This window comes from Gigantopelta aegis, chromosome 12 (assembly GCF_016097555.1).
Source record: "Gigantopelta aegis isolate Gae_Host chromosome 12, Gae_host_genome, whole genome shotgun sequence".
Classification (NCBI taxonomy): domain Eukaryota; kingdom Metazoa; phylum Mollusca; class Gastropoda; order Neomphalida; family Peltospiridae; genus Gigantopelta; species Gigantopelta aegis.
In genome coordinates, this window is record NC_054710.1 from 22505654 (window position 1) to 22521034 (window position 15381).

Sequence of the window (15381 nt, forward strand, 5' to 3'; positions counted from 1 at the left end):
GTGATGATCAACATCAATATAAAAATTGAAGATTTAAACAAAAACACAGTGTAAAGAACCGTGCAAAAACACAAATATCACAGATAGATACTGACTTTTACTCTAAATTTATTTGTGCTGTATTGGCCATTCTCAAAGAGAATGTTACACCCCTGCACCACGGTGAGGTTACAGCACGCGCAGGGGTCGTTGATTATGATGTTGGGCCAGAAGATATTCAGAATCCTGCGAAGGCATCGATTTTGAAAGACCTCCAACTTCTGACCGATGGTCTTGGTCATTTTCCAGGATTCTGCTCCATACAGTAGAGTGCTTAATACAGTATGTTTAAGTGTTTATAGTTAGATAAAAAAAAAAATAATAATAATAATAAAAAAAAAAAAAAAAAAAAATAAAATATATATATATATATATATATATATATATATATATATATATATAAAGATTTTTCCGTAGAAAAATCGATTCAGTTTACAATAGACATAACCATATTGAGTTTTTGAATTTAAGGGTGTTATTATCTAATTGATGCCCGCAAATGTTTCATTTTTATACTCAATCGAACGCCTTCGGTCAAAAATTACATTTGCGGGATCAAATAGACAATAACACCCGCAAATCTAAAAACTCTACAGAGTATTGTTATCTCCTAATTGTTAGTTATTGCCGCGTTGGTTTTTTTGTTGTTGTTGTTGTTTTCTGTTTTTTTAATACCAGTATTAATGTGGGTACCAGACGTTTTGTCCCCAAAATTATCCGCCACAAGTCAGTTCGACCCTACTACAATCATGTAGACCTTTATGATGTAATACAGTAGTACAAATGTAGCAATGTACCTACATAAAAATAACACTGGTCCCAAGTTTTTTGTCACAATATTACTAATTTGTAGTGGAAGTCTTAAACTGTAATACAATATTTCCTAAGGAAGTGGAGGTTTTTTAGGGTGTTTTGTTGATGATGATGATTTTGGTGTGTGTGTCGGGGGGGGGGGGGGGGGGGGGGGGGGGGTCCCAATTCACATGTAAATAATTATATACTCATTTGCAATTGACAAAGCATGCATTTGTTTAATGCTGTTAATTGCTGTACTAGATATGGTTACTTTATTTACACTGATGAATATGTTTAGCATGTTTTACTAGACAAACCATAAAGTAGGCTTATGCCCAAAAAGGAAGCAGAAAAACTCTGCCACTTGTCCTGCTGTTACTATTCAATACATAACATTCCAATAAATAATACAAATGTGTATTGTTATGTATGTCTTTGGTTCATGTTATTTTGCAAATTTATGTCAAACATGACATTTTTCGCGCAGTTTAAATTATTATTTTTTATTTATGAAAATGACGTTTTTGCATGCTTTAGATTATTGTTTTGAAAAGGGCGTTCACTCTTGAAAATGAAAATATCCGCAAAAATGCAGGGGAAAATATTTCCATTAGGTTGTCCTGTCGTATATAGAAACATCGGATGATCTTATGTCATCCATTAATATCAAACATAAATAAATAAAAGGAACATCTAAAGGTATAAAATCGGTTTCATTTCTCGATCTATTCATAGTCAAAGGTATATGAGAAAAGGGATGAATTCAACTTTCCAATAATACATTTTCACTTTATACCTTCAAAGCTGTATGATAAAAAGGATGGATTCAACTTTCCAATAATATATTTTCACTTTATACCCACTCCTCCAGCTGTCGGTGTTTACATCACAACTTAGGATATGATTTTCATTGTACCTGCACAGGCCATTCAAAAAATAGTTTTTTATGATAGACATTTGGAAAAGATAGAAATTCAGAAGTGTTTTATTTAAAGACGCAAAGCTGTATGAGAAATTTTATTTCACGGTTCCATATTTTCGTCATACCCATATGGTTAAGGACCATCACACTTAGCATTTTGTATAGAGGAAAAGAAAGCCCGCTGTCGCCACTACATGGAGCTACTCTTAAAGGATTAGCAGCACACCTGACGCCATCACTGGGATGATTCTTTTGTATTTGCGCTTGGGCTCTGTCACAGGCTGGATAGCACAAACCAGTAAGCTTTGTCTGAACCAGTGGTAGAAACGTATTCAAACACAAGTATTTTAGAACATACCCATTTATTCAATAGGAGAAGGCGTTCAGGTTCGATGGAGTTGATATGGATAAAAAATGATTTTATGCCCCCACTGGGACCTTAACCCGTACCTACCAGCCTGTTACCGATGGCCTGCCACGACGCCACCGAGGCCGGTAGACTGTTTGAAGGTTATATCTATTAAATACGGAAAATCGCCGACCACAATAATGGCGCACGCTGTATCCATATTTTGAACTTGTACAGACTTTTACCATCTCTTTGCACGCATTAATATTTGCATTGATTTAAATGAACAGTGACGGAATTGGCAGCTGTAATGCAGTTACTTATGACGGGTGCTTACCAATGGGGCCGAATATTATTACCTTTCGCAAATTGAAAGTACGCCATCACTGTTGTGGCATACATTCATCCAGTATGTCATGATCTCATTTATTACAAATGGGCTCTGTCCTGATTGATTGTTACCAACGTGAACTTGTTCTTATATTTCACAATTATTTAAATTTGAATAGTTGAAAAAAAACAATGTAATGGATAGTTTTGCATCGTTTAGGTAAAATTATTTCAGAAATGTATTAACGTATGTGCACATAAAATGTTTTATTATTATCCATGCTTCTTTTTACTGTACTAACGATTGAATATTTTGTCTCCCTCTTTCGAGGTTTTGAAGGGAGAGAAATTTTTTCCAAAAACAGACTTATTATTCTTAAATTTGTATTATTAAAGAAAAGGAACACCCATATTCATAGGTAGAATTATTGTATCAATACATAAAATATACATCAAGTAAACCGCTTTGATAGTTTGCTTTGTGCCGTATAATAAGGATGAATGATTCGTTTATAAGTACACGGTGGCGGGACGTAGCTCAGCGGTACAGCGCTCGCCTGAAGCACGATCTATCTAGGATCGATTCCCGTCGGTGGGCCCACTGGGCTATTACTCGTTCCAGCCTGTGCTTCACAACTGGTGTAACAAATTCCGTGGTATGTACTATCCTGTCTATAGAAAGGTGCATATAAAATATCCCTAGCTGCTAATCAAAAATAGTAGCCAATGAAGTGGCGACAGCGGGTTTCCTCTGCCATATAACCGACGAAAAATGTTTCAGTGCGTCTTAAATATAACACTTCCTTCCTTAAATTCACACATTGTAACAGTGAAAGACATATGTATCTTTTGTCTGGGGGTCATTGGGGGGACGGGACGCAGCTCAGTGGTAAAGTGTTCGCTTGATGCGCGGTCGGTCTAGGATCGATCTACGTCGGTGGACCCATTGGGCTATTTCTCGTTCCAGCCAGTGCTCCACAACTGGTATGTCAAAGGCCGTGATATGTGCTACCTGTCTGTGGGATGGTGCATATAAAAAATCCCTTGCTGCTTATTGAAAAGAGTAGCCCATGAAGTGACGACAGCGGGTTTCCTCTCTCAATATCTGTACGGTCCTTAACCATATGTCCGACGCCATATAACAGTAAATAAAATGTGTTGAGTTCGTCGTTAAATAAAACATTTCTCTCTTTCTTTTTTCTTTCGATATACATACAATGTTTATAGGATATTAAAGGAGCTTCCATTTCGTATCATGTTTATGTATAACAGCTGTACATTACTCAGACATGTGTATACATTATTTAATTACAGCAATAATTACCCCCCGACACACACACACACACACCCACACACACACACACACACACACACACACCTATTACTCAGACTTACTAATGTTATCTAATTACATCAATAATTACCCCCCCCCCCCCCCCTTCCCAAACCCGCATATCCTCACTCACTGTCACCTAACCAATTACCAAATTTCAGCCAAGTCGTCCTACAACTTAATATACAAACAACAATGATATTTTTAAAAGACACACACAAAACCTGATACTCATATTTGAGTTTACTATTCCTTTAAGAACGTTCGATGGCTGACCTCTTACACACAGAGTTGATGCCCAGTGCATCTCGACAAATAGAAAGTAGCCACGTATTCAGGATGCATTTTGTTTAGGCTATTTCATTAAATGTCTAGCCATATTAACAGATATCATTGCACTTCTTTCACATTGCACACGGTAATAAATTAGTAAATGATTAATTATAACATATACATTTTAATTCTGTCACTTTAAAACATTTAAAAATACATTCGCCTTAAATATTTGCAATTTTCAAATGCTAAATACATGTGGAATTAAAAAAAAAAAAACGATGTAAAACGACAGTTTATTAGTAGATTACAACAGTAAAAATAATATTGTCGTAATACTATAGTAATAATAATCTCACAAAAAACAATAGGTTGACCAGCCTTGGCTTGGGAACTTAATAATAATAATAATTACATACAGGCCCACATACATACATACATACATACATTAAACAATTTAATAATAATTGATAACAATAATAATAATAATAATAATAATAATAATAAAAGTTCAGTATATCAAACTGAGGTATTCGGTCCTTACGCATGTCATTGCCAGGTGAGAATGAAAATCAGGTGTGGTTCAGTGATTAGACTGTTGATGTGACTGTCTGGCCACTGGCGGGCGACGTATCCCCCTCCCCCTGCATCTCCTCAGTCTGTGATTTTCCTCACTGCTTTAGCTGCACTGCCTACATACCGTTGAATATACGTTTTCCATGTGCCTTTGTTGACTTTTTCAGGTGATTTCCGCCGGTTCTCTATCGCCTTGTAGACCTGCGAGATTTTCCTCTTGGTTTGTTTGTTGGTGTGTTTTTCTTTCTTTTGTTTGGTGTTTTTTTCTTTTTTGATTTTGTTTTGTTTTTTGTTTTTTCATGCTGTTTGTCTGTTTGCTGAGTTTCTTCTTTTTCCTTTTGTTGTTATTGTTGTTGTTAAAGAAAGAAAAAAGAAAAGAAAAAAGAAAATTAAGATAAAAAAAGAAAAATAAGAAAAAGAAAAGCAAAATTTAAACCTGCAATATCGCCTTTATATCATAAGACATCGAACATTTACTACAGCCACTTATTCTATATAGGTAATTAGAAAGTGTAAAATATTCTCCTGTGTTATGTACAGGTACTTTTTTTTCTTAATATTTACACACACGCACACACACACACACGCACGCACGCACGCACACACACACACACACACACGCCCGTCTTCGACAGTGGCGGAACGTAGCCCAGTGGTAAAGTGATCGCTTGATGCGCGGTCGGTCTAGGGTCGAAGGGTCGATCCCCGTTGGTGGAGCCATTGGACTATTTCTCGATCCAGCCACTGCACCATGACTGGTATATCTAAGGTCGTGGTATGTGCTGTCCTATCTGTGTGTTGGTACATATGGAAGATCACTTGTTACTCATGGTTTCCTCTCTAAGACTATATGTGTGTTTGTTTTCTTTAACGACACCACTAAAACACATTGATTTATTAATCATCGGCTATTGGATGTCAAACATTTGGTCATTCTGATACGTAGTCACCCGAGGAAACCCGCAGTATGTTTGCCTTAACACAAAGGGATCTTTTTATATGCACTTTCCCACATACCACAGCCTTTGACTAGTTGTGGTGCATTGGTTGGAACGAGAAAGAGCCCAATCAGTTGAATGGACCCACCAATATGGTTCTGTATTGATTTAAAAAAAAAAAAACGTGAAAAATTTCCGTTTTGGGGGGAATTCCGGTTTACAGAGGGTACGGTTTTGAGAGGTTACACTATATATATATATATATATATATTTATGACCATTAGGATTCCAATTATAATGCACCTATTGTCGTATGCACCTTACAAATATTGAGTGTTCTTGGAAAAACCTAGTACGTCTGATTTTGGTCAACATTGGGTTAGGACCATTTTTGGACTTACTAGGTTTTACCTCATCATATAACACATGTAAGAATAAAAAATCATCCGTGGTTTCACGAATTTTGTAATGGTAATACCTAGCAGGTCCCGAGTATTAATTCATTTATTCAGCCAAAACCTAGTAAACTTAAGTGGGGGCATTGTTCAGATATTTACTAGGTTTTTCCTGAACACATTCCTTACTATTTGTATTGGCAAAACCTAGCAAGTCGAACTAGCCAATCATGACGCAGGACACACAATGAGGAACGCCCCAGAAATCCTTGATTTTAAAGATTTTGTCGATCTGTGTGCCAGGGCCAGCAAGCACACTTCGACAGTAGTTATGCACTACAACGATTTCCACTTTTTTCAAGATGGGCATAGCACCCGCCAAAACAAGAATGTGCAGTTGCCACTACTGGGTAGCATTTCCGAGGTTGTCGACCACTCTTTTACAAGCAGAATTTTGGTGATGAATTTGCAGAAGTCGAGTTTTTAAAGCCAAAGTTTGATATCCTGACGTTTCCGGGAGTAATGGTGGAGCCGAGAGGCATCCCTATAGCGAAAAAACAGAAGCTCCTTAAATTAGCCGAGTGTTTTGTCCCTGCAAAGAAGAGGTTCCGGCTAGGTCTTCCCAGTAATGATTCTAGCCATTACCTTGTGGAGGCATTTGACTGATGTAGCCATCAGTGGGAATTATGTAACGCCCCACCCCACCCCACCCCACCCCGTCAGGCATTCAATCAACACTACACTAAACTCCTTGACAAGCCTTACTAGGTTTTTCCTGACGGGTGGCCCAATACAACTAAAATGTCCTATTTGTAATGACTAAACGGCTGCTGAAGTAAACACTTCTGACTTTGCAAGACTGCCAAAGTGCACTACAACGGGAAAGCTCTTCAGTGAAAATATCTGACTTCGCACTAAAAACTGCCAAAGTGCACAGAGCACCTTTCCATGATTGATTAATGCATTAGATTTTGGGACATTTATTTTTATTGTGGCACCCTGTATAATTATGGGAAAATTGGACTGATGTAATCAACATTTTGATATAGCCGGGTTCAAATTGGCCTTTCGGGGATAAACTGTACATTTTGTGAATTTTGGCGAATTTTGGTCCTCTTCCAAGGTCTACTGGTAATAATTGAGAGGGGGTTTCAAATGACTGGTTGTGTATTTTATATTTTGTATTTGCCATGGAGTTCAGTTAGATCGGCAGTTTGTATTTTTTCAAGATGTGTGGAATAAAGAAACCAATTTTATTGACTTGCTAGGTTATTGTTGATAAACTGTGCCATAACAGTTTTCATTCAAGGCTGGAGAAACCTAGTAAGTCAAGTTGCGATGGAACTGTCAAAATAAAAACAAAAACATGTTTTCCCTAATTTACTCTTCCTAAGTGATGAACAAATAACCACAAAGCAAGTGGCTGCTTAATCCTGGCAGGGTGTAGTTTTCGGTCAATATCTCAAATTCAGATTTTTCTGACTTACTAGGTTTTTCCAGAACACTCAAGAAATGGCCACGATATCAGTGACATTATCCCCGGGAACTAGGGCAACAAAACATAAGTGGCATAGCAGTACGAAAAACGTGAGGACATAATAATGGAAAGTTATCTCCACGAAAGTTTGTTTTGTTTAACGACACCACTAGAGCACATTTATTTGTTAATCATCGGCTATTGGATGTCAAACATTTGGTAACTTTTACATTTAGTCTTAGAGAGGAAACCCGCTACATTTTCCATTAGTAGCAAGGGATCGTTTATATGCACCATCGCACAGACAGGGTAGCACATACCATGGCCTTTAATATACCAGTCGTCGTACACTGGATTGAACGAGAAGTAGCCCATTGGGCCCACTGAAAAGGATCGATCTCAGACCGACCGCGCATCAAGCAAACACTTTATCACTGGGCTACGTCCCGCCCTCATCTCCATGGAGACAAAATGGCCACTTTTAGACAATGGTACTTTTTTCCATTTTGACCAGCCTCGTTGGCGTCGTGGGTAGGCCATCGGTCTACAGGCTGGTAGGTACTGGGTTCGGATCCAGATACCGACTCCAAACCCTGAGTCCGCAAGGCTCAATGGGTAGGTGTAAACCACTTGCACCGACCAGTGATCCATAACTGGTTCAACAAAGGCCATGGTTTGTGCTATCATGCCTGTGGGAAGCGCAAATAAAAGATGCCTTGCTGCCTGTCGTAAAAGAGTAGCCTGTGGCGACAGCGGGTTTCCTCTAAAAAATCAGTGTCAGAACGACCATGTTTTACGTCCAATAGCCGCTAATAAGATAACAAAAATCAATGTGCTCTAGTGACGTTGTTAAATAAAAAAAAACTTTTTTTTTTCCATTTGCTGCTCTCTCATACACCCCACACCACCACCACCTCCACCACTATATACGGCCCTGGAAACCTCGAGCATTGTGGTACAGGCCTAGAGATCTGAATGCTTACCTCGTGTTCCATTATCTTGTATGGCGTCTGTGGATTTTCTGTGAAAAAAAATGGGTGAAGAATAAATTATTCAATTATTGATTGAATCTATATCACCGTTGTTGTAGCATGACGTATCCCAGTGGTAAAACACTCGCTTGATGCGCGGTCGGTTTGGGATCAATCCCCTTAAACGCTTCTGTGCTATTGCTCGTTCCAGCCAGTGCACAAGACCGTGGTATGTGCTATCTTAGAAACAGTTTATGAAATTTGCCAGAGCTATCATTGTCGTAATCAGGACATGTCAGTGACGTGTGAATTAACTTAATATTTCTTTATTTCTTGATGTGGAGCGGGACAATTGCCCAATGGTAAAACGCTTGCGTTGTGTGCGGTCGATACAGGATCGATCCCCGTCGGTTTGCCCATTTGGCTATTTCTCGTTCCGGCCTGTGCACCATGATTGGTGTATCAAATGCCGTGGTATGTTGTATCCTGTCTGTGGGATGGTGCATAAAAAGCATTCCTTGCTACTAATGGAAAAATGTATCGGGTTTCCTCTCTAAGAATATATGCTAAAATCATTAAATGTTTGATATTCGACAATCTGATTAAAATTAGCTCTACTGGGTTATGTAATAGTGGAGCTAATTTTAATTAGATTGGATATTCGATAGCCGATGATTAATACATCAATGTGCTCTAGTGGTGCCATCAAACAAAACATACTTTAACTTTATTTGTTGTCTTTAGTTGAATTTGTTTTGTGTAATGACACCACTAGAGCATATTAATTAATCAGTGGCCATTGGCGAATATAGTGGGGGTTCACAGAGGTTCCGTGATCCCCCGCCCACCCGTTTGATTTGCCTTTTTAATTACAGTTTTAAAAAGCATTCAAGAATGAACTCCAAATAGCTCTGAAAACGCGTCACTGAGCATCTCCATTTCACAATTTTCAAACGAGAATTTTATGACAATACCTGCATCTTTCTGTTTTGATCGCTTCCTGACCAGATATGCACATATTGCTACACTCAGACACAGAATGCAGAAACCGGCTATCGCACCTACAATCAAGTAACTGGTTGTTTTGTCGCCTGAAAACCAAATAACATGTCCACTAAAATAATGATGCATGGTTTTATATACGGTATTTGTCGAGGCTCTGTCGAGAGAGAAATTGGCCTACTGATTAGCGAGAGAGAGAGAGAGAGAGAGAGAGAGAGAGAGAGAGAGAGAGAGAGAGAGAGAGAGAGAGAGAGAGAGATAGAGAGAGAGAGAGAGAGAGAAAGAGAGAGAGAGAATGTTAGTATACAACCTGTATAACGCAAAATCACATGACACATAATTCGGTTACATAGTGACATATGGCATGCACGAGTATTAACATGTTTATAATATAAATAAATACAAAATTATAGATGCACATAATATATATAACAAACATTTACTTATGCATTCACATCCACGTGCAGGGGAAATGTAATTGTACAAAAGTATGTATCATACAGATCATATAGCTGTGTCGGGGTTGGGAGCCCCGAATCGTTGCTTTACATATATATCCGTATTCTAAGCAACAACAACATGTTAAACATAACACAACTAATAGAAACTGATTCAGACTAAAGTTCAACACTTGCATACACTTGGACTGTCTGTTATATAACAATACATTTTTATGATCCGAGATTACAATGAGAACAGAGAAAATAGCGATAATCAGAAGGCAGAAGATTTAGAAGAAAAAGAAGAAGAACAAGAAAAATACAAGCTAGAGATAGATGGCATAAGAAAAAAGAAAGAATTTGTTTTGAATTATATAAAATCTGAAACCCTGCGATGTCGAAACAAGCCATGCACTGACTGAGTCTAAGTGCTTGTGGTATGGATGGGTGAAGAGTCTACCCGTAAGCGTTCACTGATGTTCATTTAATGTCTGTGAAATGGGTGTGATAAAGAAAGCCGTGCCAATTCACTCTAGTTTTTCCCACAGGGAACGCCTTTTTTCATACCAGCCAAAAGAAAAAAGAATATTGGACTTCTTCCCCACATCCGAAATTAAAATGTCCACTTCTGTGAAACCTCCGTTTCCCTTAGGGTCCATTCAGATATTACGTAACGCTTGAAGGGGTGGTTGGGTGTAGCTCCAGTCGTTATGTGCGTTACAGGAGGTGGGTGTTACGTAACGCACTTCTTATTGTTACTTTTTTTCATAAACGCTGTCATGGCGGCACTGTTTACCAATAGCCTAGTTAGTTATAACTAGACGTATACACGCAATAAGGATTATAAATCGAGTTCAAATCCAAATTGCAAAACAGTCTGTTAAAATTACATTACACCCACCGCATGACTTGTTTGTGAATGGGAGGGGAGAGGTGTGTGTTTCCAAACGTTATGTAATAGTTGTGTGTGTGTGTGTGTGTGTGTGTGAGTGTGTGTGTGTGTGTGTGTGTGTGTGTGTGTGTGTGTGTGTGTGTGTGTGTGTGTGTGTGTGTGTGTGTGTGTGTGTGTGTGTGTGGACTAGCGTTACGGAGCGTTACAGGTGGACGGAGCAGTACCGTAGCCAGCATGTCGTGTGTGTGTGTGTGTGTGTGTGTGTGTGTGTGTGTGTCTAAACTAGATAATGCAGTACAAAGAGACTAAAGTTAGATCTGCGATTGCTTTAGTAAACTAGTCTGGGAGTGGCAGACCTCTTTGTGGCAATGCAAGAGAGATGATTTGTGTTCTTTCATTAATATTATTAGGGGTCGCGTATAAACTTGGTACATAAAAATGTGATTTAAATCCGACCTCTTTCCAGTTTCAAGTAAACATGATAGTCATACTCGGAAATGTGTATTTGATTTTAAAAGTTCGGGTTTCTAATCTTCATCATTACAATCATATTCGTATTTTCTATTATATTGATATTTACAGTATGACCACTTTTCTGTCGCAAAACACGCCAGCAGCTTCAATTTTCCCCTAACCAAATCCATTTGGAATTGGAAGAGGGAAGAGGAGGTAGACCGTACTAAGTTTATATGTGTCTCAGAAACATTTATGCTCACCTCGTACATCCTAATATACGAGAATTTTATTGAGAGCTATTCATTCTAGCTATCGTGACGGCTTACCAAAATATAAAGAATGATAGTAGACTTGTTTTAAGGGGTGGGATTTAGCGCAGTTAGTTGAGTGCTCGCTTGAGGTGCTTGCATCGCAGGATCGAACCACCTCAGAGGATACATTCAACTGTTTGGGTTTTTCTTGATCCAATCTGTGCACCACAATTAGTAGTATATGCTTTCCTGTTTGTCGTAAAGTGCATATAAAAGACCCATTGCTGCATTAGGAAAATATGTTGCGTGTTTCTTTTGATGACTGCGTGTCAGAATTACCACATGTTTGGCTTCCAATAGCAGATTATTAATTAATGAATGTGCTGTAGTGGTGTCGTTAAAAAACCTCAGACTTTTAGTAGTTGTATTATATTTCATGTTATTCTTTAATCTGTCAAAATTAATGTTCGTGACGGGACACTGGGACATCATCACTCTTTTTTTCTTTTTTTTTAATTCGACATTTTAAATGGTAATTTCTGTACTATAATCTTTCTAAAACTAAAATATATCCTTTAATTTCAAAGCTTTTAGGGTACGTAATTAAAACTTTTACACTTCGTGCCCTCTGGCAGAAACTATGATTCCATACAATCTATGACGCAGCATCAAATTCAGACAACTACCAAACACCTATACATGTAACTTAGTGTTTCTGCCAGAGGATACAACAGGTATGGCACCTTGTTTGTAGATTTAATTTTTTCTTAAGTTAACCTTTTTAACAAAATTAATGACTCTTATCATTACTGCATGTTTTCTTCACCCTAACCCTAAACTTAACCAATTTTCTTTCTTGGGGAACCAAACCCCTACCATATCCCTGTTGACTGCGGTTACATTCGTTTGCGCAATACCCCGAAATTATTTCTGGTAGAAATGCTGATGTTTGAAATTGAATAAATAGTTACTCAATTCATAGTTAACCATCAGGCAAACTAATGCTGCTTAATCAAGCTCCATTGGAGCAATTGCATACATGCTAATTGGAAAGTGCCATCGCATGCAGCTAACCATCAGAGCCTTCAACTATAGATGCAACTGCATGTAATTCAATATCAATGGAGCTAGACTCAAAAGTATGCCATATATTTTATACATTCTAGTTTTAACCACAAAAGATCACATATTGTCCTCAAACCAGAAAGGTATCCATCCATAAAGGTATGAATAAATCAGAACGTCAAAAACATTACAAAGGCTATATTAGTTAAAAACATACATAATGAACTGTGTCTTAATATTGAAAATCTGAACAAAACAAGACTATATACTGCTTGTTCTCCAGGAATGTCCCTATAACTAACTATAAAGTATAAATTATGGCTAATTACAGATTATATTAACAACATACAAGGCGTGGTTGGACCAGCTGTAGAACCAGTTGCTAGAACAGAGACGATTGCATGGTCAAATGTTGTGAGGTTTTTTTTTTTTTGTTTTTTTTCATCGTTTTTTTTAGTTTTTTTTTTTTTTTTTTTTTTTTGTGTGGAGGTATATTTTTGTTATTATTTGGGATTTTTGTTTTCTTCTTTTTTATGATTTCTGTAATACTTTTGTTGGAGTCTAACATACGATTAGGGAAACAGTAGGCTTGGCATCTGACATACGATTACTGTAAAAATTGGCTTTGTATAAAGTACAGGATTATTGTGACACACTTGGTTTATGTGAATCTAATATCGGTCAATATAACCTTCTTCCAAAAACAGTGATATAATAAGCCAACATGTATTTTTAAATTTTCTAACGAACAATTATGGCTTTTGCTCGAACGATCTCTCGTTTATGTTGACATTGGTTTTGCATAACCGACAGACAAACGACAAAATCGTTCGTGCCAAATTGTATGCCCTGCAAAAGTCAATGCAAAGCAAAACTATATACTGGGTAATTACCAATTAATAAACACGTACCTGGCGTGGTGGATGGCGTGGTTGTTGGCGTGGTTGCACCATCGGTAGAACTGGTTGCTAGAACAGAGAACATTGCATGGTCATAAGTTGCGGGTTTTTCTCTTATTTTGGTCTATTTTTGTTTGTTGTTGTTTTTTTTGTTTTTGTTTTTTTGTTTTTTTTTCTAGTTTTTATTTTTATTTGTTTTTATTATTTTTATTTATTTATTTTTTTTTTTTTGAGGTGGGGGTGGGGTGGGGTGGGGGGTAAACAGTAATGAAAATATATTGACTGTAAAACCTATGATTGTGTAACGCTTTTCTTGGAGTCTGACGAACAATTACAGCGTTTGTTCGAACGATCTCTCGTGTATGTTGATATTGGTTTTGCATAACCGACAGACGAATGACAAAATAGTTCGTGCCAAATTGTATGTCCTGGAAAAGTTTGAACAAACCAAAACTATATACTGCTTGTTCTTCTGGATAATTACAAATTAATAAAAACATACCTGGCGTGGTGGATGGCGTGGTTGTTGGCGTGGTTGGACCACCGGTAGAACTAGTTGCTAGAACAGAGAACATTGCATGGTCAGATGTTGCGGGTTTGTCTCTCTCTTTTTTATCTGTTTTTATATATCGTTGTTGTTTTGTGGTTGTTGGATTTTGTTGCTGTTTGTTTGTTTGTTGTTGTTGTGTTGTTGTTTTTTTGGGGAGGGGGTAACCAGTAATGGAAATATATCAGTTGTAAAACCTATGATTTCTGTAACACTTTTCTTGAAGTCTAACATATGATTGGGGAAACAGTAGGTTTGGTATCTGACATACGATTACTGTAACAATTGACTTTGTATCAGGCACAGGATTATTGTAACACACTTGGTTTAACAACTACAAAAGCAGGGCATACAATTTGAATTTTGAGACAACCAATATGTTGTTTGTGTGGTTTGAGTGTTCTATAGTAGTTAGATACAAATGCAAATTTTAATGGGTCACGGTAATCAAACGAAAACACAATATGAGCGATTTCCGTAGCTTTTCTCCATCAAATGTCCTGTTATTAATACAAACAATAAAATAATAAATTGTTTACTAGCACCAACTTGCAAGCTTCCATTTTTACATTACAACACACTACCCCATCGATTAATTTACAGGAGAGTGCTTGTTGGTGCCAAACAAAAATCTGAATGAAATTATAATTGACGGGATTTCCAGGAAGCATTGAGCTTAATGCTTTCGGGTCTGAACAGAAAGTATCGAAATTATGCGAATCCTATATCGGCCAATATAACCTTTTATCAATATTACAATTATAATTTTCTTACATTTTCTTGATTAGAATATGAGCATCTGTAAATGCAATACATTTCTTGCCATGCTAATGTTTCATGGTAGCTGAAACAAAATGGAACTCATAATATGGTTGAAACGCGAGCCAGTCCCTTTAATTTCCAAACAGTATATGATTGTATGCACATAGCGAGATGATCAAAGGGAACGTGCAACTATGTTACTAAACCTTTTCGAACATCTATCGACTACAATGCTGGTTTGAAAAAGATTACTTTGTATCTTTCTCACACTGGCAATGTAGGCCCGGTATCTTATTATTTTCTTCCAAAAACATTGATATGATTAGCGAACATGTCACTTTAAATTTTCTGACAAACGATCACAGCTTTTGCACAATGATCTGTTGTTTATGTTGATATTGGTTTTGCATAACCGACAGAGGAACGACAAAATCGTTCCTGTCAAATTGTATGCCCTGTAAAAGTCTGAAGAAAACAAAACTATATACTGCTTGTTATCCTGGGTAATTACAAATTAATAAAAACATACCTGACGTGGTTGGCTTGATGGTTGGCGTGGTGGTCGGCGTGGTTGGACCAGCGGTAGAACTAGTTGCTAGAACAGAGAACGTTGCATGGTCAGATGTTGCAGGTTTGTTTCTCTTTTTTTGTTTGTTTTTGTGGACTTGT

General features: G+C 37.5%; 2 protein-coding genes across 2 annotated transcripts in view; one reads left to right on the forward strand and one right to left on the reverse strand.

Moving 5' to 3' along the window:
- The window catches only part of LOC121385895 (scavenger receptor class F member 2-like), a 1559-nt gene extending 1251 nt beyond the window's left edge, over nt 1-308 (forward strand). Inside the window, exon 3 of the mRNA XM_041516685.1 lies at nt 289-308. Within this exon, the coding sequence (XP_041372619.1) occupies nt 289-308 (20 nt within the window). The remainder of the gene's footprint in view (nt 1-288) is intronic.
- Nucleotides 309-4322: 4014 nt separating this feature from the next.
- Nucleotides 4323-15381, reverse strand: part of LOC121385749 — a 37373-nt gene continuing 26314 nt past the window's right edge. The window contains exons 4-8 of the mRNA XM_041516517.1: nt 13906-13962; nt 13416-13472; nt 9373-9489; nt 8411-8448; nt 4323-4952 (exon numbers count right to left, since the gene is read on the reverse strand). Coding sequence (XP_041372451.1) covers nt 4803-4952; nt 8411-8448; nt 9373-9489; nt 13416-13472; nt 13906-13962 — 419 coding nt within the window. The 3' untranslated portion in view covers nt 4323-4802. The remainder of the gene's footprint in view (nt 4953-8410; nt 8449-9372; nt 9490-13415; nt 13473-13905; nt 13963-15381) is intronic.